Source organism: Salvia hispanica, chromosome 4, assembly GCF_023119035.1.
Source record: "Salvia hispanica cultivar TCC Black 2014 chromosome 4, UniMelb_Shisp_WGS_1.0, whole genome shotgun sequence".
Classification (NCBI taxonomy): Eukaryota; Viridiplantae; Streptophyta; class Magnoliopsida; order Lamiales; family Lamiaceae; genus Salvia; species Salvia hispanica.
This window is the reverse complement of record NC_062968.1, coordinates 30,995,936-31,011,366: the sequence shown is the minus strand read 5'-3', so window position 1 is coordinate 31,011,366 and position 15,431 is coordinate 30,995,936. Positions and strand designations below refer to the sequence as shown.

Below are 15,431 nucleotides of genomic sequence, written 5' to 3'. Positions count from 1 at the left end.
ATTATACTATTTTATAACGTATCATTAAAAGAGTTTGATTTTAAAGATTTAGTAGAATAAATTCACACATAATTTTCAATTTTATTTAAAGATAATAATGTTGATATCTAATAAAAAATAGTTCATCTCTTTGGCATATATTTAATTGAAAAGTTTAACATGTAATATATAATTCATTTTAAATTATACAGTATTCATGAATAGATAATTAAATATAAATATGTATTGGCATTTATCACTACTCTTCTGAAAACTTCGGATGATCTAGTTAAATACAGAGTAGGATTTTGCAGAGGCTCTTAGTGACTGAAGTGATTATGCGAAGATTGTAACTGATAAGGTTAACCATATACTCCATTTTAATTGTATGCATTTTAAGTTGTCATATGGAGTACTTGATATATTTTGTTTGCACGATAAAATTACTCAACAAAACGGAGGCTACCATAATAAAACTTTATTCATCTCCCTTTTGAATGTTCTTGAGAAATGGATTGAAAATTAATTAAATAAAATTATTAATGACAAAAATAAGGACCATCCAATTAAAACAACAGAACTTCATTAACATAAAGCCAACATTATCCAAATATGGAAAACATGTAACCCCTTCGAAAATCTCATGGCCCTCAAAATATTTCATTTCCTCTCCTCCAAACTATTTTATCAGTCAACACTAGGAAAAAGAACCAAACAAGGATTTAAGTCTTTACTGAAGCTCACAATCTCTAGACAATGGCATTAGCAGCGCTAGCAATTCTGGGCCACAGATCCGCACACTCCTTTCCAATTGGGCCAGTGATGGCTGAACCTGCAATTAACAAACACAGACAGAAAATTATAAATCTGCATACTTCACATAAATAAAATCTGTGTCCTTTTTAAAATAGAGAAGCCTGCATGTTTTGAAATATATTACATGCACATGCACATTTGGTGTAGAGGAGGGAGAGAAAGAGATGTCATAATTGGGGTTTCTTTATGTTAGAGCTTGAAGGGTTGCAGGGTGTAAATAATTCATACTAAAGCACCAATACTTAAGTTCCAAGTTGTAATAAAGCAGAAGAGAATGATGCTATAATTGCAGTGTTGTTATTATGATACTAATAGAAGAGTTATAGGGCATAAAACAAAAAAATAACATTGATTGAGCAGGAGCATTCCTGCGCAATGATTGCATCATTCTTGATAAACACCATTGCAAAGACTAATACAAAAAAGAACAGATTGATTGGCTGGGAGCATAGTATGGGTAATGATTCCATCATTCTTAATAAACAGTTAAACACCATATAACAGGTACAGCTGAGTTTTATTGCCGGCATTGATGGAATGAATGAAGATTTGGATCTCAAAATAATTGCATACCATATAACAGGCACCCAGAACACGCATGCTCACATGTTCAAATAGAATGAAGTTTAGATCAAGGAACTTTAATGCATACCTTTCATTTCACCCTTAGGATTCACAATAACCCCAGCATTATCTGCAAGTAGAGAAAATAGGCAATTGGTAAGATGCATGTTTGTCACTCAAATTTAACTTATCTAGATGGTAGGCAAACCGGTCAGTAAAACAGGCCATTGGTATGATATATGATAGGCAAAAATGCAGATAAGCTCTAACTCATTAAAAATAGTTATGTTACAGTGTTAGCAACCAAACTAAAATGCTTAGTATTTCAAAATTCCACTCGCTAGCATTTATTTCGGTGATGACTGAATTAGCCAGTGCAATAAGAGGAATATCCAAGGATGACTCTGAGTGCTAGATGAACATCAAGATAGGCATTATGGTATTTGCTAAAGGAAATCTAAATATCCAGGATAATACCAAAGCTCTAGCTTAACAGGGAATCAACTAGCTAAAAACTAAAGGCAATATCATGATTGAAATTCAGCAAGCAATTAAATCATTGAAGTATTACCAACAGAGGCTTGAAAAGAGGGTTAAATACTTAAAATTACCTTCGAAGTACATGAAGACTCCGTCCTTTCGGCGCCACGGCTTGCGCTGGCGGACGATGACGGCGGGCATAACCTTCTTACGAAGATCGGGCTTCCCCTTCTTCACGGTCGCCATAACCATGTCGCCGACGCAGGCGGAGGGCAGCCTGTTGAGGCGACCCTTGATCCCCTTCACCGAAATGATGTAGAGGTTCTTGGCGCCGGTGTTGTCGGCGCAATTCACCGTCGCCGCCACCGGCAGACCGAGCGACATCCTGAACTTGTTCCCGGCGGATCCTCCACGCCCTGCGGCCACACAATCAAGATATGAGCACCATACATTTGGGCAATTTGAATAAATCAGATAGTTGATCTGCCGATCGTACCTCGCTTCGACATTTTCGTAGGCCTTTGGAAACAAGTGAAGAATGAGGAGGCGCTATGGTTTTGTACGTCAAGTAGAATATGGGCTAGGGTTTATTTCTCTAAATTTCTTGGGCTTTGGGCTTTGGGCCTAATCCAATGCTACATATGAACACTCTTCATATAGTTGGATCTTGGAACCACATTTCTAACTCTTACACAAAATGTAGGAGGCTCCGTTGAATAAAGTCTAAAATCGAATCCATCACGATCATATAATTCGAGGCAAGTTAAAATTACGATGTTATTGGTTGTATTTATACCCACTCAGCAAGTAATATAAGTAACTTACATTCGTAAAAAAGAAATTTCAGTTACTAAATTATCTAAGTAAATGATTTTCATGACATCAAGTAGCTAAATCTCCACAATATGCGCATATATTATTATTCGTCAAACGAAATACTAATAAGCTCCTCACTATTGATGTGATGGGTAGCTAAATATTTACTAATCACTATGTAATGCTTATATAGAGGAGTGTTATATTGCTAACTCAATACTTAATTGCTAACTACAACTTAATAATATCCATTAGATATTCAAATTAAAGGCCTAGATCATCAACCACGAAATGTCAATACGATTAACAAAAAAACGTCAATAAGGCTATAGGATTAATTCCAATAAAAATCAATAGGGGTATTAATGTCAAGTTAGTTATAACTAACTTTTAAAAGAAATCCCAAAACTTTAAATTCATATAACATATATCAAATTAAAGATAATTTTATAAGGATTCCAACGATATACTACATGCATATGTTCCGACGTCAAAATTTGAAAAAAATTTGATTTTTTTTTTAAATTTTCATATTTTTTACGAACAGATTTATGTCAATACACCTTACATAATATGTCAATATTATGCTTGTAAAATGTCAATATGAAATTGTGTTGACATTATTATGTCTTCGTGTTGATGTATATCATACACTGTATTGACATTGTATTTCTAAACCCTAAATTTGATAATTGCTATTATCTTTTTAATATCAAAAAATGAAAAACGAAATTACACATGGCAAATTGTAGACCACTAGATTTCTAAAATCTTAAGGTTTTAAATTAGTTGTAGTTAGCAACTAAGGGATGAGTTAGCAGTTGATCACTCCCCTGCTTATATAATTATATACAATTGTCTCTAATGGGGAGTATTATATTGCTAACTCAATGTTTAATTGCTAACTACAACTCAATAATAGCCATTAGATATTCAAATTAAAGGCCTAGATCATCAACCACAAAATGTCAATACGATCAACAAAAACGTCAATAAGACTATAGGATTAATTCTAATAAATATCAATAGGGGTATTAATGTCCTTTTAAAAGAAATCCCAAAACTTTAAATTCATATAACATATATCAGATTAAAGATAATTTTATAAGGATTCTAACGATATACTACATGCATATGTTCCGACGCCAAAATTTGAAAAAAATTTGATTTTTTTTTTGAATTTTCGTTTTTTTGACGAACAGATTTATGTCAATACACCTTACATAATATGTCAATATTATGCTTGTAAAATGTCAATATGAAATTGTGTTGGCATTATTATGTCTTCGTGTTGATGTATATCATACACTATATTGACATTGTATTTCTAAACCCTAAATTTGATAATTGCTATTATCTTTTTAATATCAAAAAATGAAAAACGAAATTACACATGACAAATTGTAGACCACAAGATTTCTAAAATCTTATGGTCTTAAATTAGTTATAGTTAGCAACTAAGGGATGAGTTAGCAATTGATCACTCCCTGTCTCTAATTACTTCTAATTCGTGATGCTCTCGTTTAATAATATCTATTCTTTGATATTTAACTTATGCATATTTTATGTGAACACAAATATTACTCTTTGAATTTGAGAAAAGATTTTGTGTACTTTAAGATTAGCACTTTATATCGAATAGTATGAGATTAAGTATTTTAATATAAAAAAATAGAGATAATTTAAAAAAAAAATGAAAATGAATCATCCTAAATTGGACGAGAATAGTATATTTTGTCATTTCATATGTTTTACTAGCATTACATGTTTTATTTATTTTTTTATACTAATAAGTCGTTTCACTTTCACACTCCCTTAATTTATTACACTCCGCAATTTATAAGTGGTTAGTATATAAAATTTGTACACGTTTCACTACTTAATTTCCCTCCTTTTTTCTACATTTTTCAAAAATCCGTTGTGATCCAAATGGAACAGTTAACTGGCAAAATAAGTAGTAATACATGATAAATTTTTTTGCCACATGCACATGTGAACTATAATAACTAAAACCACTCTAATATCACAATATATGTCCAACTAGCCATTATCAGTAGCTCAAGTATACTATTTCCATTTTCCTCCATTCTACCATACTCTACATGGAGTCATGGACTCTAGAACAAATGACTCGTCATCCTAGAGACCTAGACGAAGACATTCAAATCTAAGGTTCATTGTTCATATGTCTACACAATCTCAAGTTCAAAGTCATCTAACCAGACAATAGAAGACAACAATATTTCAAATCACATTAATCACACGCTGGTGCATATCAAGTTGAAATACTCAAATTGAAACCCACGCACTTGTAATTGTTATATACTCACGAACATTTAGTAGTAGAGTAAAGGCCAAATGTGGTCCTAAACGTATGGTCGTTTTATCAATTTGGTCACGAACATTATCTTTTTTATTATTAGGTCCCTCATAAATGAACTCGGACCGAAATCAGTCCTAAATTGACAGAACCGTTAAAAGTAACGGTCAAACAGGGTGTTTAGCCGATTTTGACCAAATTAAATATTTTTATCAGATTTTTTATTTATTTCAAATATAAAAATTTATTATTCTAAAATAATTTAAAGTAACAAATTAAAACCTCATCCTCCAAACTCAACAGCCCGCCGCTTCTAACTTTGAAGTTTCTGTCCGGCAGCTCAGCGGCGGCAACGGCTCTACCAGACTTTCGACAGTGCAGCAGCGGCATCGTAGACCAGCGACGACGTTCTGATCAAGAGCGAGCAGCAGCCGGGACGGCGACGGCGGTCGCTGACGGCATGGAGGTTGCGACTGTGCTCTCCCAACAACGGCGACACGAAATCGCCGTGGAGCAGCGGCAGCGGCTGAGCGACAGTGATGTCCGGTGAGGGTGAGGCAGCGATCATTGGTGGTGACCGGTGACGAAGGCAGCGGATTTGAAGAGTTTGAAATTTGGGGATTTCCGAATTGGTCGAATTGGGGGAGGATCTCTTCGAATTGGAGATGAACCTCAGCCGACGGAGGCCTGAACCATAGGAGTACCGCCGGCGTGGCGTCGGAGCGACGATGACGGAGGGAGGACAACCGTTGTGGAGTTCACCTCCTTGAGGAGCTTTGATTTGGGGGCTGATGAAACAAGTTTATAACTTAGAAACTTGTTTTACAAAGTTGAAAATGAAATAATCTTACCTCCCGACGGCGACGGCGACGGCGGTCGGCGCAGCGGCGGCGTCAGCCGATGACAACAGCGGCGGGCTGTTGAATTTGGAAGAGGAGGTTTTAATTTTTTACTTTAAATTATTTTAGAATAATAATTTGTATATTTGAAATAAATAAAAAATCTGATAAACATATTTAATTTGGTCAAAATCGGCTAAACACCTTGTTTGACCGTTACTTTTAACGGTTCTGTCAATTTAGGATCGATTTCGGCCCGAGCTCATTTGTAAGGGACCAAATAATAAAAAAGATAATGTTTAGTACCAAATTGATAAAACGACCATATGTTTAGGACCATATTTGACCTTTGCTCTTTAGCAGGAGTATTATATTTTTATGAAAAAGAAATTATACTCACAAACTTTTAATTGGGCTGTTTGCTATATAAATATATATGGAGTATATAGCACAAGCATTTAGTTGGGCTGGGCTCTTCGCGAAGAGCCCAATATCCATACCGTAGTCCATATCATTTCTGTTGTGTTTTCCGCTTCCAAACTTGAAACTGCACAATCAAAAGCTCCGATTTTTCCTTTTCCGGTCTTCTTTTCCCCGTTGTGTGAGCTAAAATTCGGAGTTCTTGTTCTGAATCTCGGGTTTGGAAAGCTTGGAGATAGCTCGTCCTCTTATCCGTTTGCAGGTTTGTTAAAATGACTTGTTTTTATTTTTCAATTTATCCACGACTTTGGTAGCTCGATTATTGCAAATCCGTGGGTAGGTCACTAGTTTTCGTAAATAGTTGATTGGTTTTGTGCCTTTTCACTTAATGACCTCTATATTTTTTTTATTTATGCGTTTTTTTTTCTTGTGGATTGTGCTAATTAGGGTTTTATGCACGAATTCCTAATTATGTAGTTGATGGGTGGTTTCTGGTGATATGGTTTGAAAACGAACCAAGTTGTTTGTGAGGACGGCTGTCAGGATTCAAGAGTATATGATAGTTTGCTTTTCTGGTTTGGATTAGTATGAAACTTGAAGTTCTTTTGTGAACTTTCTTTCCTGAACCTCCATATGTCAGCAGAGCCAAATGTGTTAGTATTATTGTGTGATTTGCTGTAATACTTAATGGATGGCTGATGATTCACTAGTCTGTTGGGAAAGCTGAAATGTATACTGCAAAGCTATACCGTTAACTGAGAGTTTCTCTACGGATGTGGCAGCTTCGGTTGATGTTCATGCTTTTTTACATGGAATAAAGCTATATTTTCCATTTCTCAGATAGTGGCGTGAGTTCATTGGTTATTTCTGTTGGCAGGTGTTACGTGCTCAAAGAAATTTGTTATGGATACTGGAGTCTTAGTTATATGGTTTTGCATATTTCTTTGGTGAAATGAACTGCCTCAAAACACAACGTTATGAATTTATTACTCTTGGTTATAACTTATAAGCTTGACTCATTATGCTAGCGAAATCAGAGGATCATGGTTCATCAAATCTTTATCAGCGAGTGCAATATTTTACTGAACCAGTAGCTCATTTAACAAAAGCTACTTGTACTTTATGCAGTTATTTGTGGGCACTAACTTGGTATTATGGGCGACAGTCAAACCATGATGGAACAAGCATCTTCTGTAGCTCAGAATGTTGCTAGTGTTAATACTTCTGATGCAGCTGGTTCCATTCTTCCAGAAACTGAAAATGCTGCTCCTGGTGGCATATCTAATACAGGAGAAATAGTTTCTTCATCCAGTGGAGTGAATGCAGATGCTGGGAGTACTCATGTGGTGCTAGAAAATGTTTCCCAGCAAGAAACCCCTGTTACAATGGCCTATGATGCTGGTGAAAATTTGACCGGTCTTGCAAACTCGTCAGCAAATGCAACCCAAGTTTCTGTTTATGATGCTTCACTCGGCAATGGCGATAGCATGACCAGGGATGGAGCAGCCAGTATTATTTCTGAAAATGGGGTTGCTTCAGCTGATGTTACTGGATCTGCTGCTATGCATCAACCTTCAGATGTTTCTGGTATTCTATAATAATTTAAAACTTTACTGAGTAGAGTAGAGGCTAGGTTACTCTATTCCAATAATCTGATTTTATTGCAATGTTGTCAAATAGCGGATATGGCGGCGCCATGGCGCTATGGCCTATGGCGCGGCGTTTGCTGGTGGAAACGCCATAGTGCTATGGAACCACCATATCCACTATTTGACAACGTTGCGGTGTGTACTACATTTAGGAATGGGGCATTATGCAAGAAACATGGGGTTTAGAGCTGTATGTTATGCTTTATTAATTGTTTTAAGAGTTTTAGAAGTTATATTTATATTACTCCTAATTTTTGAATTATATATAACTATATGAGTATTATTTTATTTATTTAATTATTGACCGCCATATACCGCTATACCAATGCGCCATATCCCTGTGGCGGTTTTCGGACGGACCGCCATAAGCCACCATACGGGATTGATTACATTGTTTTCTTCTGGATTTAGGTGTTCAATGTAAAAGAACTTTTAAAGGCAGTAGGACTGACAAGTTTTTCCTCATTTTGAAATCTTTGGAAGGGTGTTTGCTTAGTGTTTCTGTTTTTATCTAATTGAATTCTTAAGATCATAATGTCTCAGGCTTTTTTGGCTTTTAGTTGGATAAACTGTTAAGTTTGAGTAAATTCCCCATATTTGGACATATAATGTTGGTACTTGGTAGTGGCGGTGAACTTGATGAAAAGGCATAATTTATTTCTGTATGATGTAGTATTTGCATGGCTCTGTTATTGCTTCCTTGGTAATTTGTTGGTCTATTCTATGTACCCATAGTTTGATATTTCCCACCGCTGTGATGCATTTAATCTCAACTGCAAACTTGTTTCGTTACATGAGATGGCTCAAAATTTTCCACATGTAAGGTTTTGATAATCTGTTCTGGAGATGAAAAGTTTCATCCCATGAAAATAATTAATCTTATTTAACAATGGTGTATTTGTAAACACTTTCCTTGCAATGCACAATTGAACAAATATTGTTTTTGATGGAGTGTTGATTCATGTTTGAAATTTCTCTGTCAGCCCTCAGCGCAGAAGAAGAAAGGTTATGGAGCATAGTAACAACTAATTCTTTGGACTTTGATGCTTGGACTACTTTAATTGACGAAACAGAGAGAACATCAGAGGTATGTCTGATCAATTCAATTTTCAGGTTTTTAATGATCTTCTGCATACTGTTTTTAATAGATCAACTTGATATTTAGTTACTGCCTCATGATGGTTTGGGGATTCCCCTTCCTGTTCCATTATGATTTATGTCAAATGAAACTAACTGTGCTAGTTCCTCAATCAGGGCAATATTTCAAAGATTCAAAAAGTTTATGATACATTTTTGGCGGAATTTCCTCTATGCTATGGCTACTGGAAGAAGTATGCTGATCATGAGGCACGACTCAGCTCTGTGGACAAAGTTGCAGAGATTTATGAACGAGCTGTTCAAGGAGTTACCTACTCTGTGGACATGTGGTTGCACTATTGTGTCTTCGCTATTGGCACTTATGGAGATGCTGACACTATCAGAAGGTAAATCCTTAAAAACCACTATGTCATTCAAGCTGTGTGTTGTTATTTAGTGTTGAAGTGATATTCTGTCGCACTCTAACATGCTTTCAGCCATCTGCAACAGCCGTTACTGAAGTCTGGGGTGTTAAGGTTTGTAGGGACTAGGGAGTGCACATTAGACAAGTTAATTTTTTCCTGATGTGCAAACCCTTGCTTTCTCTGCTTGACTGCTACTATTTAGTAGCTGAGTTTATGGGATTCAAATGTAACATGGCCTCGGCAGCCTTCCAGTCATACTTCTCCCTAGGGTTAGTAATGTAATTTTTCAAGAAATTTTTCTTTTTTTAACCATTGCACATGAGGTGTTTCAAAACACAATTCTACTCAAGCTTTCGCAAAGTAGGGCTAAGATGGCCTGTATCTCTCATCCTTGACAAGCTGTGTAAGATTCTGTCGAGGAAGGTAAATGAACAGCATAATTTGTTGATTTGGAATTCTCAACTGCTCTTTGAGTGAATAGTTCCTTGTTGATACTAGTCTGCTTATGCTTTTGTGGGGGATTGTTGGTTATCTTGCATCTTTACTGAGTTTTACTTCACATACTGTTATGATGTTTCAGGCTATTTGAAAGAGCATTAGCTTATGTTGGAACAGATTATTTGTGCTTCCCACTCTGGGACAAATACATAGAGTATGAAATTTCAGAACAAGATTGGTCCCGTGTTGCCACAATTTATACAAGGGTGTTAGAGATTCCAAATCAGCAGCTGGATCGCTATTTTGAAGGGTAATAATTTGCACATACACTTGTTAGGTTTAATGTTTGTTTCATAGTATGATAGTAATTGAACGTGCTATGAAGTGAAGGTTAGTTATATTTTTGTCAAGTCAACCTTCTGTTAGTTCATTTTCTTGATCCAATGCTCCTCAATTTTACTAAGTAGTAGTTCCACTTGAATGTTGGTTGTGGAAGTTTTTACTTGTATCGCAGTTGAAACAAAATTGAAACTGAATCATTCTCCTGATTCTGCTTTCCTTAGTCTTGTGTTTTTGTTTTAAATCTTCCTTTACATGGATTAAGAGTTAACTAGCATTCAATTTAGTACCTGAAGTGGCTTTGAGCTTATTTGTATTCAGTATACACATTGTAAATTATAATTGTGTTGTGGGTTTATTCTTCATGACTGATAATTTGACCCCTGTGTGGGATATCCATGCACATGTTATTACAGGTTTAAAGAGTTGGTTGCTAGTCGTCCTCTGTCTGAGTTGCGAACGGCTGAGGAGGCACCTGTCATTGCTGATACAGATTCTCAAGTAAATGAGGGAGAGGTTCCTCCTGATGCTGCAGAACAATCATCTACGGCTGTAAACGCAAGCTTGAAAGATGCTGAGGAATTGGAGAAGTACATTGCTATTAGGGAAGAGATGTATAAGAAAGCTAAAGAATTCGATTTTAAGATCATTGGTTTTGAAACAGCAATCAGGAGGCCCTATTTCCACGTGAGGCCTCTCAATGTTGCGGAGCTTGAAAATTGGCATAATTATCTTGATTTCACAGAAGGTGGAGATGACTTCAATAAGGTATCTAAGTGTGTTTAATTTGGACATTTTCTAATATTTTTGGCATGTAGTTTTAGTTGTCCTTGTTATACATTGACTTACAGTTAAGTAGTATCTGCCGCGTCATATGCTTTATTGGCTAAACCGTTGGAGAAGCTTCTTTAAAAAAGGGATATTGAACTTGGATGAAAGCATGGGCCTTCCATTTGCTTTCGATAAGGCTAAGTACTCAAACTCTCATCTGTGAGTCGAAATTCTGGGTTCAGATGTGTAGTATGACATTATTTATGGTTTAAAGTTCCAATGTTATACATGCAGGTGTGTTCTTATCTTCCTAACCATCTATCTGTCAGTGAAGGAGGGTCCCTCCCTTCATATTTGAGGGGCCTCCCTTTTTCCGCCAGTGAGGAGTATTCCTTGTGCATTTCTCCTTCGCACTCCTTTGTCATTTTGTCCTTTTCATAATATTGAACTAGATATTAGATCTGTAACATTATCTACATTTTCAGGTTGTTAAGCTCTACGAAAGGTGTTTAATAGCATGTGCTAGATACCCTGAATTCTGGATACGTTATGTCCTGTGCATGGAAGCTAGTGGTAGTATGGAACTTGTGGAAAATGCTCTTGCTCGTGCCACTCTAGTGTTTGTCAAGGTAGCATCGCTCAAGTTATTGATATTATCTATATAGTTAGAATATATTTTTCATGCCTTTGATCTATTTGAATTGTCTAATCAACATGTTCACACTGGGATTGCACCTGGTCTTCTAGAGGCAGTAATAAAGCATGCAAACATGGAAAACCGACTTGTAAGATTTCTTGACTTTGCTTTCCTGTTTACTGGTTGGCAATGCTGCTACCATTTTCTTACTTATTTTCTTGTTTCGCAGGGGAAATTGGAAGATGCTTGTTCTTTGTATGAACAGGCAATTGCTATTGAGAAGGGAAAGGAGCATTCCCAAGCTTTGGCTTTGTTGTTCGCTCAGTACTCACGTTTCATATTCTTGGTACATTTTGTAATTTCATACTACTCATTCTTGTGCTCGTTGGCTTATGCAGTTGTGCTCTTTCTATTGCACTAGTGTATGTGATTATAGTTCACTATTCTCCTACTTTATGCATATCACTTGTATCTAGAAAAAAGGTTTAGTTATTTTGGCCATTTAAACCTGTTTTATGTTCAAAGTAGTTACATTTTCTAGTACCATGTTCTGTTGAATTGAACTTCAGTTTCAGTATGTTCAGCATTTTTATGACAAGTTTGATTAGTGCTATCTTTTCCTCTGTCTAGAATGCTCATGTCTCATTTCATTATCGTCAGACAGTTTATCATGCCCTTTAACTTATCTATTCCTCTAACTATATATTAGTAAACATTCTCACACTAAAATGTAAGCACTGACTTTTTTATGACATGTTGTGACTACCATTGGAGATTGTTTAAATTTTTGTGTGTGCTATACATCTAAAATGTTCTTAAATTTTGTATTGAAGGTTTCTGGCAATGTTGAAAAGGCAAGAGAGATTCTTATTCGAGGTGTAGAGAGTGTGCCGCTTTCAAAACCATTTCTGGAGGTTATATGCATTCTGCTTTCCTTGATCTGTCCTTTGCGACTTAGCTTTCAGTATCTCTCTTTTTCTTACACACACAAGTGGAAAATGACCATGTAGAGAGAAATTGATAGTGCACATATATGTAAAAAAAAGAAATGTCTTCCAACTTTACTCATACTGTTACCCTTTGGTTTCAATTGTTATATCTGGATTCTTGCAGGCAATGATACACTTAGAGTCAGTTCAAACACTTCCAAAGCAAATAGAATATCTAGATTCTTTGGTTGAGAAATTTATAGTTCCCAGTCCTGACAACCCTAGTATTGCAAGTGTTGATGACCGGGAGGAGCTGTCAAGCATTTTCTTGGAGGTAATGAATCTTGCAGATTCCAAACAATTTTTTGAATTTGAAATTCAGTTATGATGTGGCCTCTTAATTTGTTTTATTATTAACCAATGTTCTACTATGTTTCTACAATGTTCTACATAAGTTTGTCTGACTTCAATCAAGTTATACCATGTGGACTTCTTCAACTTTGAATGATACTGACACCTCTGTAGTAGCTTTATTCTGCATTATGTTGCAAACTAAAAATCTGTTGCTTAATTTTCACACTACCAATGCACAAATGTCTCAATTTTGTCAATGAGATTCTGATTCCATTTGGGTTTAATGAATGAGAGGTCTTATTTGGGCATGCCATAATTTCACGTTACATTTGAAATTTGCAGTTCCTGGATCTGTTTGGAGATGCTATGTCTGTTAAGAAGGCAGATTACCGACATTCAAAATTGTTCTTGAACCATAGAAGCACATCAGTGTCAAAGAAACGTCATGCCGAGGACTATTTAGCTTCAGACAGAACAAAACTTGCAAAATCACTTGTTTCGACTTCTGTACCCTCTGTGCAGGGTGCGTATCCTAGTACACAAAATCAGTGGCCAGCAGGTTATGGTGTACAACCTCAAACTTGGCCTCAAGCCCCACAAACTCAGGCACAACAGTGGAATTATGCACTACCGGTATTTCACTGTTTTCATTTTTTTTTGTATGCAGAGCATAAATTAAAAACTGAAACATCCTGCATTTTTAGCGAGATAAGTATATCAATCTTATTTTTTCTGCATTTCCATGATGCACGAGTGGTTTATTTCTTGTATATAAGAAATGCATATAGCCATATAGGACTCTGTAGCACAGTAATTGGCCTATTTTGTCCACTACAATAGGTTCTACATTCGTATAGCTGCTGCATAATGCAAATTGCTGTATACTTTATTATATTTAATTTTCTTCGGTGCATAGGCTGCGTATGCTGGTTATGGAGCAAGTTATGCACATCCTCAAGCATCAGTTCCAATTCCTCAAAATACAGCATATGGAACTTATCCTCAGACCTACCAAGCGCAGGTAGCAAACAAGATTTTTTGTTTTGTTACTTTAGGTGTTAGGCTAGTTCTTCTTGATGTGATCACTAATGTGTTCCTCGCACCTCCCACTTTAAAGAAATGGTTTTGCCTTTTTTGAAAATTTTCATCAGTGACCTGCCCCACCTCAACAAAATTGTGATCACTTTCAAGATCTTAGCTAAAAAATCGTGCCTAGATGTGTGTGAGAAGGGAATATAGATAGATAGATTATATCAAAGATAAAATTAATGTTGTTGTTCTTTTGATTGATCTCATCAGTACTTGCATATTGCTATACATACATGATTATCCAACTGAATTAGCCGTCGAGCTAATTACAAATTGAACAAAAGTTACCCCTTGTTTCTGGTTATGTGTGTGCTGGAGATTGATAATTTTCTGTTCTGCTGTGAAGTCGATTAATTTCTATTTTGCCTTTTAATCCAGCCGGCTTATGCACAGCCTGCTGTAGCTGCAACTCCGGCCCAGCAAGTTCCTGCTGCTGCTGCCGCACCCTCTGCTGGATACTACACCGGTTATTACTGAGGAAGCAATGGATAGGTCCAATTTTGCTGTGTAATTTGATTCGTAGGTCGGTTGCAAGGTATAAGGACTAATACGATGAGTTTTATGTGTGCTATGAATGGGGTTTTAAGTTGTCAGCTCGTAGGCAAAATACTTAGTAGATATATATAGCTTATATTTAGACGATCTCAGTGTAATATAACTCCTTTCTCTTCAGATACTTATGTCCTGAGGATTAATTCCATTTACTACAATTTAACACATTTTCTGGCTATTTAATAATAGTAAAATAAAAGTAAAGCAAATATGTACCAAGATCCTATTTTGGTTTAGAGTGGATCACATGATAAATCGTTCTTGAACTTTAAGAATTTAATTGTCAGTCTAAAAAATTGTCATGAGAAGTCTCTTAACTTTGCACTTTTTGAAACTATTTTAGGACTTAATATTCTCTAATCATTAAAGAAACATTGTGGAAGCTTTATGCTACTAATGCTGGCTTTCAGTTGATTACTTTCGAAAGGAATAAGATTGATTTTGAATCACTTTCGCAAATAAATGGAATTTGGGCTGTGTAACGTAAACATTACTTAAACTAGGAATATCTTTTATTGTTCCATTGTTTGTAAAAGTTCTATGACCACATTGTGCAGAATGAAATCTAAAACTACTTAAACAAGCATTCATTTTATTACCCCGATTTTCTATTAATTGGTATGTTAACCTTCCTTCTTATCCTTTCTGTCTAAATATAATGAAATTTCGTTAGGAAATAGTATGACATCATGAAGATCGATCCAATTAGGATATATAATGAAATTTTGGCATTAAACGATAGTAAATCTTTTCTCCACATAAAATTTCTTGATTACAAGTGAAGGGTACTCCTTCATCCAATCAACATCCACAATGCACCAACAAATTCGAATGCAGTTGTTTACGGAGTGACATAGTGATGTTGGAAGAGCTACGATGAAAAGAAGGATTTAAAAGTTGGAAGCGATACACAACGAAAAAAGGATAGTACTATATA

At 35.8% G+C, this 15,431-nt stretch overlaps 1 protein-coding gene and 1 pseudogene across 1 annotated transcript; one reads left to right on the top strand and one right to left on the bottom strand.

Moving 5' to 3' along the window:
* Positions 1 to 545: 545 nt before the first annotated feature.
* LOC125221602 (60S ribosomal protein L23) lies at positions 546 to 2,472 on the bottom strand. The gene is made up of 4 exons (XM_048123755.1): positions 2,336 to 2,472; positions 1,971 to 2,255; positions 1,448 to 1,489; positions 546 to 811 (listed from the first exon to the last, which is right to left on the bottom strand). The coding sequence occupies exons 1-4, from the start codon at positions 2,346 to 2,348 to the stop codon at positions 729 to 731; spliced, it is 423 nt and encodes a 140-aa protein (XP_047979712.1). The 5' UTR covers positions 2,349 to 2,472; the 3' UTR covers positions 546 to 728.
* A 3,871-nt stretch (positions 2,473 to 6,343) lies between these two features.
* LOC125221585 lies at positions 6,344 to 14,661 on the top strand (annotated as a pseudogene).
* Positions 14,662 to 15,431: the final 770 nt, after the last annotated feature.

Coding starts and splice junctions, on each gene's coding strand:
- LOC125221602 (XM_048123755.1), bottom strand. Junction 1,490..1,970: donor AGTCTTCATGTACTTCGAAG/GTAATTTTAAGT, acceptor CTCTACTTGCAG/ATAATGCTGGGGTTATTGTG. Junction 812..1,447: donor TCCTAAGGGTGAAATGAAAG/GTATGCATTAAA, acceptor TGTTAATTGCAG/GTTCAGCCATCACTGGCCCA.